The sequence below is a fragment of the Paramisgurnus dabryanus genome, chromosome 6 (genome assembly GCF_030506205.2).
Source record: "Paramisgurnus dabryanus chromosome 6, PD_genome_1.1, whole genome shotgun sequence".
Classification (NCBI taxonomy): domain Eukaryota; kingdom Metazoa; phylum Chordata; class Actinopteri; order Cypriniformes; family Cobitidae; genus Paramisgurnus; species Paramisgurnus dabryanus.
The window spans coordinates 30,531,343-30,548,728 of record NC_133342.1 but is presented as its reverse complement, the minus strand read 5'-3'; the positions used below and the strand labels follow the sequence as shown (position 1 = coordinate 30,548,728).

Here is a 17,386-nt window from a genome sequence, read left to right as displayed (position 1 = left end):
CCTGTACGGCTGGCGGTTCAAAGTGCGTCGGTGGAAGTCCTAAAGTGTGTTCTCAAATGAGAGCCCCTTTGGAGGAGAAATTCTAGATGAGATACTGCACACAGTTTCCTCTAGTCTGACTCTCTTCCTATGCCTCGCTCTCGCCTTCCTCTCTCGTTTCTTGGCGGGTGTCATTCACGCTCCTCCCAGCCTGCGCGCTGCTGTTTTTATCGGATCAGTCTCAGCTCGCCGCCCTTGTCTCTCATCTGTTCGATCAAGGGTGCTTCCATTTCTACCTCTCTGTTTTCGCTTTTCCTGCTTTTGGGCCTCTGTATCACACTGAGGCTCTCTCATAAAGAGAGAGAGTAAACGAGTTGGGGATTGAGTGAGAGAGAATTTAAAAAATAATAATTTTTAAAGAATTAAAACAATTATAAATCATAATAAATAAATTATTTAAAAAAAGATTACATTTGACAAACATTAAATAAAGCATTCAATTTTTCTAAATTTGCAGCTAAGAAACAGTGAGATTAAAGAAAGACAGCATAGAAAGACCAAAATCAAGAAACAGAAAAGAAATTCAGAAAATAAGAATGCGTGGGTGAACATAAGATTTAAAAAATAGAGGCAGTAGTATCCAGCACGACACAAAATGAGGCATCACACAAAGTCTCTACTAAGAGGCAGTTCATCTAAAAGTGTACATTGTTTGCCTAAATCTGACAAAAATTCCTTTTGGGGACATTTAATTGAAATAACGATTCAAGAATAAAACAATCTTGCATGCCATAATCTACCATAATTCAAGAAATTATTTATGGGCGGGGTTAGGATTAGTCTACAGTAAAAAAAAATTATTTACTATATAGACTGTAAAAAATACTTTGGTGCCTTAAAATTTGTTGTTAAATCAACTCAAGTCATGTCAATAAAGATGAGTTGTCACAACTTATAAAATATAGTTGAAAAGTCAACTTAATTTTATAAGTTATAACAACTCATCTGTAGTTATAACAACTCATCTCTAGTCAAGATAAATAATAGTAAGTTGAAATGACTTGTAAATCTGAGTTGATTCAACAAAACAGTTTATTAATAAATATCAATTATCGACATAAAACACAATAATTTGCATGGTAAATTCTGCTGGGTTATTTTATTTTTAAATATTGGAAAGAACAAATTTTGGGTTAATAACCCAAATAAATAAACCTTTGTGGGTTGTTGTTGTTAACCCAACCATAAATGTTGGGTTTATTAATAACCCAACATTTATTCTATCCAATGTTTACCCAGCATTGGGTTAAAAATAACCCAGCAGAATTTTGTGGGTGTGTACACTGTAAAAAGTGAAAAGTTGGATCAACTTAAAATATAACTTCAAATGGTAAAACTTAAATTAAACTTACATTTTTTTCTACTTAAAATTTCACTTTAGGTGAGTTGAATTATTATTATTTTTTAAGTGCTACCAACTGAAGTTATATATACAGTGTATGTGAAAAGAAAATATGTGCATGTGCCTGTGTTCAAATAAGATTTACTTAAAATGTCGCACATTCAGTGAATAAGAGCTGCAATAAGTGATGAAAGGGTCGGCAGTGATGAACAGTGTGCGCTATGTTTTCACTAGGACTTGTAATGTGTTTGAGTAAGAGTGGTATGGTTGGATTACTACAGTAATACCACTGGGCTTCCGCTCTGCAGAGGTCTTATGAATCTGTGCACACATTTCACATTTCCTCACCTACATACGCACACACGCAGACACTGTTGCCTGAGAGAAACCTCCATTTCATTTATGAGTTTTATCTATGGAATTTATCTGCTCGGCCGGACCAGTAGGGCACACTCTCTAAACACTCCCCAACAGTTTGACGTGACGTGGGACACGCTTTCTATGTTACAGGGATAATATATCACTGCAGGATATTTATGGGATAAGTTCTGGGAAACACGTTGCTTTGAGCCTTTTGTTTCGGGGCAGTTAACTTTATTTGTTTATAAATAAGGAATAAATTACATTCATATCATCAAATATTTTTTTGCTCATAAAGACCCATTTTAGAAAGTAAAATAAACAAAAATAATCTAGCTAACCAAAACAAAAAAGGTTTTGGGAATTAAAAGTGGTACCTTTCGCATCTTGACCTCCTGAAGTGGTTTAAGTGATGGGACTGCTGTCTGTCTTTAACAGCTATCCGAGCACTTAAAATCCATGAAGTGACCGAATGTAAATACCCCTTTGCTTAAGTACCTAATGTTATTATCTACTCCAGTCAGTGTACGTTAATGGCACACTTTGTTTGAAAGTGAAAGTGTACTTACAGCGCTCAATGCGATCTTCTGGACTGGACGAGGTCTCCCGGTCCGACAGCAGGCCTGACACCGCGAAGATCTTCTTCCCGGCATCTTCCACGGCTTTGAGAGCACTTGGCGAGCTGGAGGGAATATGAGTGCCACCAAAGTCATACTCTTTTCCATCCGCGTCTGAATAGCGCAGGTGGGGAGAGGCATCGGCCTCCAGGCAACCCTTTAGCCGCTTGGCGGGGGTGAAGGCGGACTGATATCCCCCTCCTGCTCCATCACGGTCATCTTGAGGGGAGGCGAAGGGTCTGAAGGCCCCAACGCCGCTGTGGTTGAGCATGCTTATGGGTGAGCAGTCTAGATTGGGTGGGGCGAATTGGTGATGGAGGTGTAGGAGGGAAGGAGGGAAGTCCCTGTTGGGGAAGCCAGGCGGTACGGCGCCCTGCCGGTGGTACATGGAAGCGAACGTGTAGGAGCCGTTGTTGAAGGGGAGGTGAATGTCCTTCTCCACGGACACTGGCACGCCAAATGGGCGAGGTTGCTGGCAGGGGATGGAGGCGTCGCGGCTGGCCTCCGCTGTCGACGCCAACACCATAAGTGCCGGGGATGCCAATGGGTTGGGCAGGTAGGAGGAAGTCTCCATTTTGAAAGCCGCCCGATGCAAGTCCATTTTGGTGACTGGGCTGGGGTTGGGCGGAGGGGGGGTTAGGGGTGAGAGCAGAGGGGTGTGGGGAAGGGGCGGAGAGAAGAGAGAGGGGGTAAAGGGTATGGGCAGAATGGTGCAAACTGTTCTGTGGTCAACTCTCTCTTGGAATCGGGTCACTGGTGGCTCATCCTCAATGGTCCTCTGCCTAAAGAAAGTCGAAAGAGAGAAGAAGTTACAATACAAATTGAAATGAAAACTCACTCGGAAACTCCTGCCTACTTTTCTCTCTCCAAAACAGAAAGTTTCCTTCCACAGATCTGAGGTTCAGATCACATATAAGCCTCTTACTCCATCTCCCTGTCTGCGGAGCAGAACGGCGTCTGAGGCAGATAAGAGCACAGCGCTGATCAGATAAGAACGCAGCCCTGCTCGTGTGAACACCCTGGTCCTCTGCCTCCGATGGGATTCTCATACTGATATCGTATCGGCCTGCCATCTGCACAGGAAATTTGACTGAATGAATAAATTAGCCGCACTTCACCCATTGACCCCTGCTGCAGCCAAACAGCCCTAGAGGATAACATTCACAGATTGGCAAAAGTGTGAGTAGATTTAATGAGAGCGTTTTAGGGAATCTGTGTCTATTTGTGTGCACGCGTGTCTGTCTGTCACTCTCCATCCCTTGTGGGTGACCTATATGTGATCTTTTATTACAAGTTAAACGGACACTTAACTTACATGAAATTCATATATTTATGTTCTGCGTTTTTGGATGTACACCATCAACAGATCACACTGACTATTTTAAACCAAATCTTTTTTATTATTAGAGTGAATACTATTTAAACGTAGGTCAGATACCATGCACGTACAGAAAAAAATTTATTTAATCCATGCATGTGGAGAACGGGCCCCACAATTCAGAGTAATTCAAATGGATGGGCCTTTATCCTGATGTCACGGTAGGGCCATTTCAAATGCCACACAGAATATCAGACTGCATCAAAGAAACTCCTGGCGAATTTATCGGGGCATTTTTAAAGATATCAGCTGTCCAGAACACTCATTCGAATCAATTTTAAAACTCGATCTGCACACTGCGGCCTAGTAAAAAAAGCTTTACATTATCACATACATGGTAAGGGAATGTGTCCCGTTTCCTGTCTGTGGAAAATGGGTTACACTACACCGCTTGACGCTGGCGTGATGCCCAAGAATCACATTACGTTTTGTCTTTTCTCCCAGTAAATCTGGGAAAATAGCACCTTAAAACGCACCACTATCAAAAAACCCTGCCGCCGCTCATCGGAGATTTGTCTCCGTATCGAATCTCTCCCCTCGGATAACCTCTAAAAAATGAGTGCGGCCGTGTCTTGATAGCGAGGTAATACAGTGATAAGTACCTGGATATTTCAATTTTATTATCATTACCATCAGCGCACTCAGGCAGTGTGAAACTGACAATCCAATAAAAGGACACAGGATATCCCCCCAATGGCGCACACGAGAGGGGGCAGAACTAGGCTGAGTGTTGTACAGACGTGCTAATCATTGCTGTGGCTGCGGCCGGTCTGCCTGGTGCCCCGGCTACATAAGCACGAAAGCACGCACGAACTGAGAACCCAGTGTCCCAGAGCAACCGGAGAGGAGGCTGACACTGACTCACACTGACACGCCAAAGAGTGCGAGTGAGCTAGGAAAAGTGACAAAGAGAGGGGGTGAAGGGGGGGCGGTAACACAACGGCCACCCTAATTCTTATCCCTGGTGCATTTTTATATTCATTTACAAATCAGTACTTTTCATCACTTAGAAGATGAATGTGTGAAAAGTTTTTTTTTTTTATTGTGGGAATAATAAATTAATTCTCAAGACAATGTATATTTTATTTATGTTATGATGCATTAGTCACCTGTTTGAAAAATAAATAAATCTGTTACTCAATTGTTAGTCGTCCGGCATACATTTAACATTGCATTTTATTTATAAATTAAACTGTTATGATATTCCAGTGTCAATTATAGTTATGTGTGGCATCTTCCCTTTCAGAAACTTAGTGATGTAAGGTAACAAAAAAGAAATCTGCGGATATAACAAAGACAAATAAGAAGTTGTCAAACAAAACATTTTCTCTCCGCAGCACTGGGGAACAGCGCAAATGAATCCAATCTCAAAGCAAACAACCCACTGTCAAATGTGACTGCCGGCTCACGTTGCAGGAGAAAATGCAAAAGTTTCGGAGGAGCGTGTCACTCAAACCGCAGCTCCTCTGCCTGTCTGTCAGTATATTTAGAGATTGTTGACAACCGTGAAAGTGCCACTCTTACATTTTATTACGGGACAGGACAGAAACTGTCATTCAGTATCCTCAGACAGCAAAGCCACACATCTCCAGCTCTGAGCTAAAACCATCTGAGCAGACAAAAAGGGCAACGGTTACAAGAATGTGCATGACTAAAGGATTTCGTGCTAATTGCCGTTCCAAATTAAGCCGTGCCAATGTTTTCACATGCTTTTTTAACTTTCACTGAAATGCTTCCAACGCTGTCACATAGCATGATGCGGTATGAAGGCAGCTGCTAAAATGGAGAGCCCTTAGACGACGTCGCAGGAAATGATGGCATAGAAGTTTGCATGAAGTGTGTTTAAGCTACTTTGCTCTTGAAAACTTCCCCCTAAGGATCTAAGGAGCACTCCAGCTCATAGCGTTTTTTAATCACCCTGCAATGTAAACTTATATTTATCCACAACCAGGTTCTCCAGCGTCCACTTGAAATGGCTGCCAAAGCTGTGCTCTGGCCCCTCCTCAGCTTGTCGATCAGGGGCCAGTGTTAAATATTTGCGGTGTGTCGCACGAGGAGGGTAAAAACGCCCCTTGTATCGTCCGGGCTGCGCTTGGACGACAGTGGACAGCTCACTTAGTATTCCGCAGGAAATGCTTTTGGACCGAAGGACAGTCGATATTATTGAAAATACAGTCATTCACCGTCGGCTGGCCTGCGACTTAGGACCACACAGATAATATATCCTGCCGAATTAGAATCAAAGCCCTCGCAATATGAAATCTAGCAGGGAACAATTCAATAATGTGCAGCAGCTGCAGTATGAGACATAAAAAAATGAACGCCCGCATTCTGGAGACACGAAAGTGAGATTTAATGACAGAGTTAGAACACAGTGAGGCATAATGACACTTGGACATACAGCTAACTAAATCAATAATGATAGTACAAGCTGTGCCTCAACACTCCAGTTCACTATCAACAAATAAATTCCCCACAGTGTATGACACACAATAAAACCCTGCAATAAATAGCGGTAATCAATCACTGCTTTATTGGATCTTATCGTCTGCATAAGTGTACCGAGGGCCTGCCTCCAAACTTTCGCAACTTTTTTTCCCCCAGACAAAATTTGCACAATTTACTCTCGGTGTACAAAACGCGCCACCCAGCACGAGCTGTCGGAATACGTGAGGATTTGCTTTTCAAATAAAGCTTTGCAGCGGGCGCTGGGGAACATTGATTCATTGTGAACAAAATTATTTCAAAGTTTCCTGTCCTGCCTGCCCTATTCATTTCAGGGGCTGATGGACTGTTTGTCTCATCCCACCCACCTGAGCCAACTAATTCCTCACTAAGCCCAGATTATTTGCAAGGTGTCTGGATCCTCTGTGCTCAGAGCCACCAATGGACTGCAAAGAAGCCACGCCACCCCTCCCCTCCGCCCATAAAACGTCCACTGCTGCCTGCCACTGTATACTGAGAGACAGAGACTTACAATGGTTTGATTTCATCGGGTTTGAACACTGCTGGTCAACCAGAGGATTTACAATAAATAATGCATTAGGTAATGACAGGGCTACAATGACAACAACTTGTTGATTTATAAAACACAAGATTAATTTTTACTAGCATGGTTAGCCTCTTAATTCAGAAGATGATTTTCATAACATATATGATGGTGGTATTATTACAGCTTCTATAGATGAAAAAAATTATTTCATGCTCATCTTGTGATGTTTCGTTTTGTTAAACAAACCAATATGTTAAATGTAATGCATTCCAGTAAATAGCTCTAACTAAGAATAATTGCAAATAAAAGTAGACAACATTGCTAATATCTTTACTAGTAAGATGAGTCATTTCTCTCTTCTATATTGTTCTGCTGGAAAAAAACAAGCAGCATTCAGACAAGCAGATAGATATATGCCTCTTATTGATTTCAAGCAAATGCACTGCTAATGTCTTGTGGGAGAGGGTGTAAAATTAACTTATTCAACAGCACAAAAAAAACACACCCCAAACATGGACAGGAAGGTAAATCAAAAAGAGACAAATTACAAAAAGCTGCAGTTCCAGTATCTTCACTCAGCTCGGCCTTTTGGGACTCACAAGTGCAGTAACATTGCAGTAAGTTTATAATACGGGTAAACAGACATTTATAGGCATTCAATAGCCATAAATTAATGTTGTTTTATGTTTAACCAAATTTATAATTTTTTATCAAATATTTTCAGTCTACTAAGCTCTAAAAGTGGAAAATCGTGATTGTCTTTTGCACAAAAAAATAAAAAGATCGCTCAAAGCCAACGCCCAAATAAATAAAACAGCAAAGACGAACTTTAAAAATATTTTTTTTACATATTGTTATATTCCACTCGCGTAAATGCAACAAATGTATTAATTTAACCAACGGAAAATAAACATTACAAGCAGTAAGACATAAAAATAATAAATCAACATAATAGAATAGCAATATAGCTCTTAATAGTAAAACTATACCATTATACTCTATATTATAATTAATATATTTATATAACAGATATGTAACAGAATTTAATGATGAGAGAGGACTAAAGCGATCATAAATATTCAAAGCCTCGGTGCATCACAAGATTTGATACAAAGGCATTTGCTACTGCGGCTGGGGCGCTTTACCTAACAAAGTATCTCACTCACCATAAAATTTCAAATGTTCCGCCTCGACACTAAATAAAAAGGTACATGAATAGGCGTGTCTGCACGCTTCAAAACATAATGGAAAGGGACATGGTGAAGTTAAGCAATCCAAGGACGACACCTGATCATTTTCATCTTTATACAACCGCCCAAAAACTTTGCAAATATATCATGAATATATTCATACTTTCAAAAAAACCCTTAAAACAACACGGCCCTTCGTTATGCTCGGTGTTATTATGTGTAGATGATTTTAATTACCATAACCCGCCGCCATCTGCATGACAAATGAGTTTTCAGTGAAGTGTTTATTAGCACGTGAAAACATAAACATGCGCTAGGGCGGGCGGGTGAGAGTTAACGGGGTTAATTCTAGTTTAATTCGTTGGGAAACAGCACGCTTGTCGATAACAGAATAGACAAAGGGCTAATCGAGCCGGTGCGTTTGAGAAATGTATGCTTCATTTAGCCTACTATAGCGCACTGTGTCGGATGGATTTGTCTTTGAAGCACAGAACAGTAAGACTTTCACATTCACTTCTGCACGCAGTAATAATTTAAGTTGGAGCCGCAGCACTTTCACACGGCTGTTTAACGTTTAGTGTTGCCGTCTGCACCCCCCCCCTCTCTCTCTCTTTAAAAAGGATGCTGTTCTAACTTCTGATAGTTAACAAGCAATGAAAATGTTTGATTCCGCTTTGCTCGCTCTCCGATTTTGTTTAATTCCACGCAGCGCACAAATCCAGATTAAAATAACTCTGGCCATTGATCCGGCCACTGGAATCGACATTAATTTTAGTTCACTTCTCACTTTGCAAGGGGATCAATGAGAAGCAATAACAACTGACATCGGCTCTGAAAGGATAGAAAAGAAAAAAGCAGGGCTGAAAATCGAAACGCTGACGAATAAATCATCTGTTACTTTTCTTCTGTCCTCTAGTCAAGTGCTGTCTGTCTCTCACCAGCTACTGCCCCTCGAACTGTCTGTATCTTGTATTAAATAAAAATACGGCTCAAGAAAAACCTTAGCCTACATGAGATTAAAACATGTGAATTTATAAAGTGCGCTTTAAAAGTTTAGATGCAAAAGAACAACAGTGCGGTGTTTTTATTTTATAATTTATCAATATTTATCAATAGTTTAGCATAAAAAAAATGTTTTAAAGATTATCGAAAGAAATAAGACTTAACTAAAATAAGAGTTTCATTTGTTTAAGATATTTCTAAAATCTAAATATTTATATAAAGGTTTTGTATAAGAGCTTCATTATAAACAAAATTTTAATTAATTACACTACATTAACAATATGCACCACATTGTGTGTATATATATATATACACACACACACACAAGTAAATATTAATACAAAATATATGGATACTCTTCCTTCACATAAGATAATTTAATACGGGTTTAGCTCTTTTCGTTCCAGTTGAAGTATCAATTAACGCATTTATCTAAGACGACATCTTAACCTTTAGGGACCATATTTCATTATTTAAATTTCCAAGATTAAGAACATATAAAACTTGATGCTATTATTTAAATATCTGAGTACTGACATGGTAAAAAAAATGTAATACTTATAATTTAACAAAAATTTAATAATTGAAATTAGAACAGAATATCCGTAATTAAAAATCCAGTAAATTAAGCGTGTAATAGTAAAATAATTATTCGGACTTTATCACTAAAAGAAAGCGCGTAAATAAATTAGTTCCTCTGCAAAAATAAAAAAAAACATATTAAACGAATAAAACTTAAGGTGTACAATCGGGAACACTGGATTTGTTTTATGTGGAAACTACATGCAAAAATGTAAGGTTATAGATAATACAGTGGCATAACACATTTTTTACAATTATGAAGTATTTCAATCTAATTAAACAAAACCTTTAAATATAAGGGCAATGTAAAAATCTAAGGTTTACAAATGAAAGATGTTAACTTAATAAAGCTATAACTATATTTTTATTCCAAATCTAAATAATTGTTGTAAGTACTAAAAAGTCTTGAAGAACCACTAGGTAGCCTATTGTGTACCTCTACCCTAACATTGAAATTATAAAACAGATTTAATACATCTATAAAATGTAAACATAGCCAACTATTACGCAAAAGAATCAAGAATTGAAGTGTTTAATTGCCTTTGCTTGTCTTTTTTATTTTCAAATAAAAAATATTTAATTTGTTGAAAATATATACTGAACAAACCCAGTTTCCAATTTGTTAAAATGTTAAATCATTTCAGACTATCAAAATTAGAAAATCTGATTAAGCAATGCGGCCTATAATTTGCGCACATACAGATAAGAGAATAAATCTTGCCCGTATTTTTGCCTTAATTCTTCCTTGGAAATTTTATTTAACTTATGAGTAAAGCGGAAACAGTACAGTTTGTGTTGTGTAAATTGTAGTGACCCATAACAAACAGGTGTTTCCTTGCACTTCATTTCCTTACTGCAAGGATTTGATCAACATTCCTCTCCATAAGTGCTGTCTAACTAATTGCTTTGTGTACGCCTATAGTTTTCTTATATAGGAAGGATTGCTGACAGATTTAAATCTAAACATTTATTTTTCTATGAACACACATGCACATTAAAAGAGGAAAAATAGTGAGTGTTGCGCAGGCCAGCAGTCTATTGTGGCTTCAGAACAAAATATAAATGATCCGAAAGATTGGTCTCGTGCGCATTAATTCCCGGTCTGATTACAGACTATAAATGGAGAGGACTATAAATGCAATAGTAAAATCTCCACTCACAGGAGTAGTTCTCACGTCCACTGCCAGTCACAAATTACTTGGGAGACCGTAGCAGCTAAACTACAGCTGTGTTAAGTGTTAATACACAAGTAAGCCTCATTTGCTGTTACTTTTTAAATATTACACTAAACAGCAGACGCATATTTTTGTATATATTGGGTGTTGAACGCAGGCATGCGTACATCATCACGGGTATCATTATATCAAATTTACCAATACGTCTCTAAATTTCAACAAAAATTGCAGAATTAAAATAACTTATACAATTTCCTACGACACTACACAATATATAAAACAGAGAGTAACTTAAGTTCAACTCAAAATAGCTGGAAAATAGCTGCCTTTATTTTACACACTTAGTTTTTTACCGGCATCTTTTTAAGGTTACGCAATAGTCACATATGATCCTCAAACAACAAACAAGATTGTCTGTTGCCATATGATTTATTTACAATAAATATTTATACGGCTACACACAATTTTGTGACTTTTAAACACTCTTATACAAATTGTTACGTACATTGCAGTTAGTAGAGGTCAAATGTACAATTTCAGCAAACTTTAACACGAAGAACTGTCGTGAAAGTCAAGCCAAAGTGCGTTTCTAAAATATTTCAGGAGTTCAGCAACTCATCCACAGTAAAAGCGACAGCGCTCCATAAAGACAGTCCCTAAAATAATTGCCGCAATCAAGTCATCGCGAACATCTGAGATACGAGATTTAGAGATAAGCCGCAGGGATTCACAAACTTGCGCATCCGCACCTTGCGCTTAACTCTATTCCCGTACAAAAACATGACAAACAATAAAAACAAAGCAGCAATTTTCTGAAGAAAGAGTCAGTCGCGTTAAATCAGACTCGCGGTCACTCATTAAACGGATAAAACTAGATTTCCCCACAGTTAGGCTAAATGTAAACATAAGACGCGGACAAGTTCCCATCCGACCACAAAAACAATCTCTCTCAAGACATGCGGAGCACTTACGTTGTTTAAAATCCTCGGGAAGGTTTAAGTCGTCCTTTTGTGCCCACAAGCGAAACTTTTGGAAACAGGAGAGCGAAAGCACCGGCGATCACCTCATGAGAAGCGAAGAACGCGAGACGGTGGCCGCGCGCGCGAGACACAGTTCCCGGGTCGTGTCGCGTGTTGAGAGTTGTATCGGTTGCATGTACCGATGAGAACCAATCTGCGTTCAGTGGCAAACTAGAGACGATAGGCAGAGATTTGATCAGAGGTGGAAACAGTGTTGGAGGTGCAGTGCTGCCGCTCAGCGCCAGGTTCGCTCATTGACTGACATTCATTCTCTGTCCTCGCGCGGAGACCCTGACCCCCCTTTCCACGCTCCCGTGGGGGATCTCATGGGCTGTTTTGTGAGCACGGAATGAATTATCCTCTCTCTTCACCATTTAGAAGACTTGGGAAATGAAGTCCACGGCAAAACAAAAGATGTGGTAACAATGTGCGAGGTCTTTACAGAAATAGGCAAGTCTCGAGTGTCCCACCACTGCTACTGATATGTGAAGAGTTTACATTTATTTCTCCTTACGTAATAATTTACATTATACATATTTTTTATTTGTACTGTAGTAAAGTAGCAATACTTTACTTGTTGCTAATGCGTTGCTAATGGAAAATATCTCTTTAATGTTGCCTACTTTAAGAACGTCTTGTCGTATTATCATTTTTGCGTATCTACTGATTTTGAACACATTTTAATAAACGAAATAAATTTAAACTTAAATGCTATGCCATTTTTTGTAGCTGTTTTGAAAATAACTAAGATGGAAAGAAATGTACAAGAGTAATATCATATGACTTGAGGGGTCAACCTGACACAATATGCAGAAAATCAAGTCCACCTGCTGGTCAAAGCTAGAATTACACAACACCACAATAAAGCAAAAATAAAGCGCAACTTCACATATAAACGTATTAAAGTATGATATTAAACATTTAACATATACAAAACAATCTCTTAGTCTTGCTCAGTAAATGATATACTCGAGTGGGAGAGTTTTGGGGTGATGGGAAGGGAGTAGCCATACATATGTGCATTACTGCATCACATTAGCACTCTCTTGTATTGCTAATGACCTCCGTTAAAACATCAGTGAAACAGAGGAAAAGACCCATCCATGTCCAAGGTCCCTTTCCATTCAAAATCAAATTTCAGGCCTCAGTCTCTTAACATGTCTCTAAATGGACTGGTGTGGATTGGTGAAGTGCTTTGATGACAGCTCTTTTACAGGGCTTAAGCAGAAATCCTCTCCTCCATTTCCAGAGCCCCCTGATTCAATTGAAATTATTTTACATTCTTTCTGGACTGTATCGGATAACAAAACATATTACTATGGCTTGTTTGAATCCATTATAAGTAAAGCCGGGACATTTATAAGTGTACACAGGAGTTGATATAAAAGTTGAGGAAACCAGAGAGCTTCATCCAAGTGTAAATGATCTGCAGTCTCTTGCTGATGGAGAGATTATCTGTTTAATGCATGTTTAAAAAGCATCCTACTTTGCCAGTTTATATAGGAGAGTATTTGATAAAAAGTACAATTTTTTCAATAGTCAATTTATATTTTATTTAAAAAAAAAAAAATCACATGATGTATTTGATGAATAATACCATTTTATATTTTTTTGTTTGTCAGTGTGAACACGGTGTGAAGAAATCACCAAAAATCCTCTGTCAAACGTCACATTTATTTTGAGTGATTTTGACTGTTCCTTTAAAGCAGGGCAAGAGAATAATTGGGGGGCCTGGTGTTTGAAGGAGGATGACCGCTGTAATAACAGAGACGTCTTTTCGACACATCAGTCAGGTCTTAATTATTACCTGTACATCTGTGGTTGCAGTGAAACGCGTAGCAGAGGTCTTATAGTGAGATGTCCCACACAGTGAAGCCTCAGCACACATTCCTCATTAGCATATGTCAGCCATGTGCTTCAGATGGCTATTCATTTCTGTCACTTAGCTTTGGAAGTGCTCGTGCTAAGCGCTGGTAAATTAAATGCTGTATTCTTAACCCAAGATTACACCTAGGCTGTAAAAATAAACACATTTTTAAAAAGCATGACAAAAAAGACACAACAAGACCACTGTTGCAATGATGGACAGATATAAAATAACAGAAAACCAATAAGAGCAAGTGGCTCAAACTTCTCACCACCTGACAAAAACAAATGTTACTACACACAGTCTGATATGAAATTGCAACCCTTGAAACAGCCGTATCAGGATTGCTGATAGGATGATGCATTGACATGTACCCATTGACAAATGTTGAAGAGAACAAGAAAGACAGAAAGGGCAGCTGAAAAAAAATCACAGTGAGGTGCAAAAAAAGATACTCATTAAATTTCTCGTACTCTTCTCAACTCTCCCCAGCACGGGAGCTGAACCAAGCCGGTCTTCTTGTTTTAACTGGAACTGCGCAAGGCCCCACTTCTTCTTATCTAAATCTGAACCGGAGGACAGCCATCACGCTCAACGGATCACCAGCATCTACTGCGATGTCTCTATACACACACACACACACACACATGAACACAAAAGAACAGAAGGGGGGAGAGAGAGTATAAGCATTCATACTGTAGACAGTGCTACGTGATCAAAGGCAACCGGGAAAGAAAAAGAAACGAGAGCTCTAAAAATGGCTCTGCAGCTGATTTTGTGAGTCCTGGTAGACACTTTATCCAAACACACACACACAAGCACAACGCTTTCATATTTAACTAAAGGCAGGGCCCGGCGTGTGTCGTACTCCAACACGGGGACACATAGCTCTTGCTCGTTTGAGGAGATTCGGCTTTGTTTCCCCTTGTTGGTGTGGTGCGGAGTACCTGGGGGGTGGGTTGTTACTTTCTTCTCTTCTCTACAGGCATCAGCATCAGGTATGACGAGAAGATGCGAGGAGGCAAACCCGACTGCTGCTCCAAGACTCAGCTCTAGAATATGGTGCTATAACTCCCTTACATAAAATCAATGATTTGTTTAATTTAGACAGAGCTCGTAAATGTGCTAATTTCAGAGACAGCCCACAAATCTAGAGGGCCTTGTTATCCCATTTGCTGCTCCATTAGTTGGGAAATGATACAGCCAGCGTTCTTAAGAAACCGAACGTTGGCTCTATCCGTGCAAAAGAGGAAATAAGTGACGTGGACACAAATTTGTTATCTACGTCTTATTCTTTTATTGACAATAATAACAAGTTCATATATTTCCTTTAACACTTGACTGATTTTAAAACAGTCTTACACTGTAAAAAATTCCGTAGAAATTATAGTGATATTGTAGCTGGGTTGCCGGTAACTTACCGTAGATTTAAATTCATGGTATTTACTGGCAACATTTTGTTCAAAGTTAAATGAACATTAAACATTTACAAATCTTTGTCTTTACAGAGTAAAACTAAAAAAACAGAATCAAGCAAAACATTCTGGGAAACAAAATCTGAAGCAAAAAACAGAAAAAGGTTTAGGATGATTTCTGGTTCCCAGAATGCTTTGCATGAGGCTGTTATTGTATAGTTTTATTCTGTAAAGATAAAGACTTGTCAATATTTCAAATTTATTTAACTTTGAAAAAACTCTTGCCTGTAAATAACATAAATTTAAATCTACGGTAAGTTACTGGCAACCCAGCTGCAAATTCTACGGAATTTTTTTTTTAATTATTAAATGTTTGTTTTCTATGCCGTGTTTTCTATTTTGTGAACAACAGTGAGTAAAATATCTAATACAATTTTTCTTACATGTTCATTTTTGCATTTCCCAAGCGACTTAAAGTGCGCTTAATTTATACACTTATTTTGTCAGCATGTGTTCCATGGGATCAAACCCAGAACCTTTTCATTGCCAATACAATGCTATATCTATTAAGCCACAAGAATAGGATTAAAATGAATAAATATAGAAATAGAATTATTAAAGATTTTTAAAGATTTTAAAGATGTTTAAAGACTTTTAGTCTAGATTATAGTCTACTATATATTATATTTGTGAAAAGTAGATGTGCAGCAAACAAAATGTTTGTACAGTCATAAAAAGTTTTTTAAAATGCTCCCTAGCTCTCACTGGAGCAGTACCCTTTCGAAAAAAAGTACATCTTTGAGCATAAAGGGACGGTTTCCCGGACAGGGATTAGATGAGTCCTAGACTAAAATAAATGTAAGAGCTGTCCAAACTGAAAACAACTTGCACTTACATATCTTAAAATACATCACTTGTATTTACATACACTACAAAATGCACACAAGTAATGTTTTTTTAGTAAAACATGTTTGTTAAAAGTAGTTATAAGTCATAGTCCTCATTTTAGCTAATCCCGAAATCACCCCAAAGAGTTCATAATAGTACTTTAGAGGTATCAAAGATACTACTACATCAAAGATACATATAAGTACCAAATGTATACATACCGTATACAAATGTATACATATATAAGTGGTACATTAGAATTTTTTTGAAGGATACTGCCCCAGTGACAGCAGGGGGCCATTTTTTAAATATTTTGTCTGACAGTGTGTCTACATCTGTAGGCGTGATATCAGTGGCGGCTCGTGACTGCTCTACCGAGGGGCGAAAATTCAAAATATGTGTTCGGAGTGTCATGTGTGTTGCTCGTGTTTTCAAAATATGTGTTTGTTGCGTCATGTGAACCATGTGCATCATGTGTTTTGTCAAAATAAGTGCCTGCTGCACACGCGTCAAAACCGTTTATGATAAAAGAGACACTCACAAAATACACGCAAGACACACCCTTAACAGTAAACTCTGATTATGCATGAGATTATGCGAGTATCTGGCAAACACGAGCGTCTCTTTTATCATAAACCCTTTAGACGCGTCTGCAGCAGGCACTTATTTTGACAAGACACGTGATGCACACAGGTTCACTCCACGTGCAGAACACATATTTTGAAATGATGAACCACACACATGACGGGCTACACACGAACTTCACATCGTGTGCCCTCGAAAAAAGAAGTCACCGGCTGCCACTGCTATATGAACTATTTAAAGTCCATCTGGCGAGAATGTAATGTTTATCTGAATAAATAAATCATTTTTAGGTGGGCAACAAATTGTACAGGCACAATTTATAATGAAATATAATTCATAAGAATATAATTTTGATGCAAAATGACAACCATGCTACTGTATAGGGGTCCACTAATTTCTGTTCATAACTAGACTGATAATGTTTAGCATACAATGGCACAGCTAACATTATATTATCATGGGTGTTGTCAGACACACACGCACACATTCTAACCCTATTCTCAGTGCCAGGCATCAACACTCATCTGTCTGACTGGGACTCAGCAATTAGGGGCCACACAAGCAAATGCCACTCATGACCCGAAGCACAGAGACACTGACAAACAAGCAGAGACAAATCAAGGGGTGATTTATAAGCACAGCTCTAAAATCTCAATATTTGGCCATTCAGATTTAGCAGCTTGCCCAGAAAGGGCCATAAATTCATCCTTCCATAAATAATTAATATGACAGTGCGATGTTAACCTGAATCAGCCCTGTTTGCTTAAGGGCTGAGGTTTACGTCACCATTTTGCGAATATTAGCCTAAAATCTAAATACACTCTAAAAATAATGAAGTAGGCGGCAAAACTAATATGTTTTTCATACACTAATTGAGTGACTCAGAGTTAAAAAGAGCAATAATGGATAGTAAGGTGAGACTTTATCTGATGAGA

The 17,386-nt window shown here is 38.5% G+C and overlaps 2 protein-coding genes across 8 annotated transcripts in view; both read right to left on the bottom strand.

The window, feature by feature from the left end:
* The window catches only part of rnf220a (ring finger protein 220a), a 125,480-nt gene extending 113,529 nt beyond the window's left edge, over positions 1-11,951 (bottom strand). For 2 of the 7 annotated variants that reach the window (XM_065276580.2, XM_065276583.2), the window contains exons 1-2: positions 11,649-11,951; positions 2,311-3,140 (exon numbers count right to left, since the gene is read on the bottom strand). In XM_065276580.2, coding sequence (XP_065132652.1) covers positions 2,311-2,959 — 649 coding nt within the window. In that variant the 5' untranslated portion in view covers positions 2,960-3,140; positions 11,649-11,951. The remainder of the gene's footprint in view (positions 1-2,310; positions 3,141-11,648) is intronic. The other 5 variants (XM_065276579.2, XM_065276581.2, XM_065276582.2 and 2 more) reach the window with 3 other exon arrangements.
* LOC135767009 (GTP-binding protein 4-like) overlaps positions 990-17,386 on the bottom strand; it is a 326,314-nt gene continuing 309,917 nt past the window's right edge. Inside the window, exon 2 of the mRNA XM_065276587.2 lies at positions 990-999. The gene's annotated coding sequence lies outside the window, so the exon portion shown is untranslated. The remainder of the gene's footprint in view (positions 1,000-17,386) is intronic.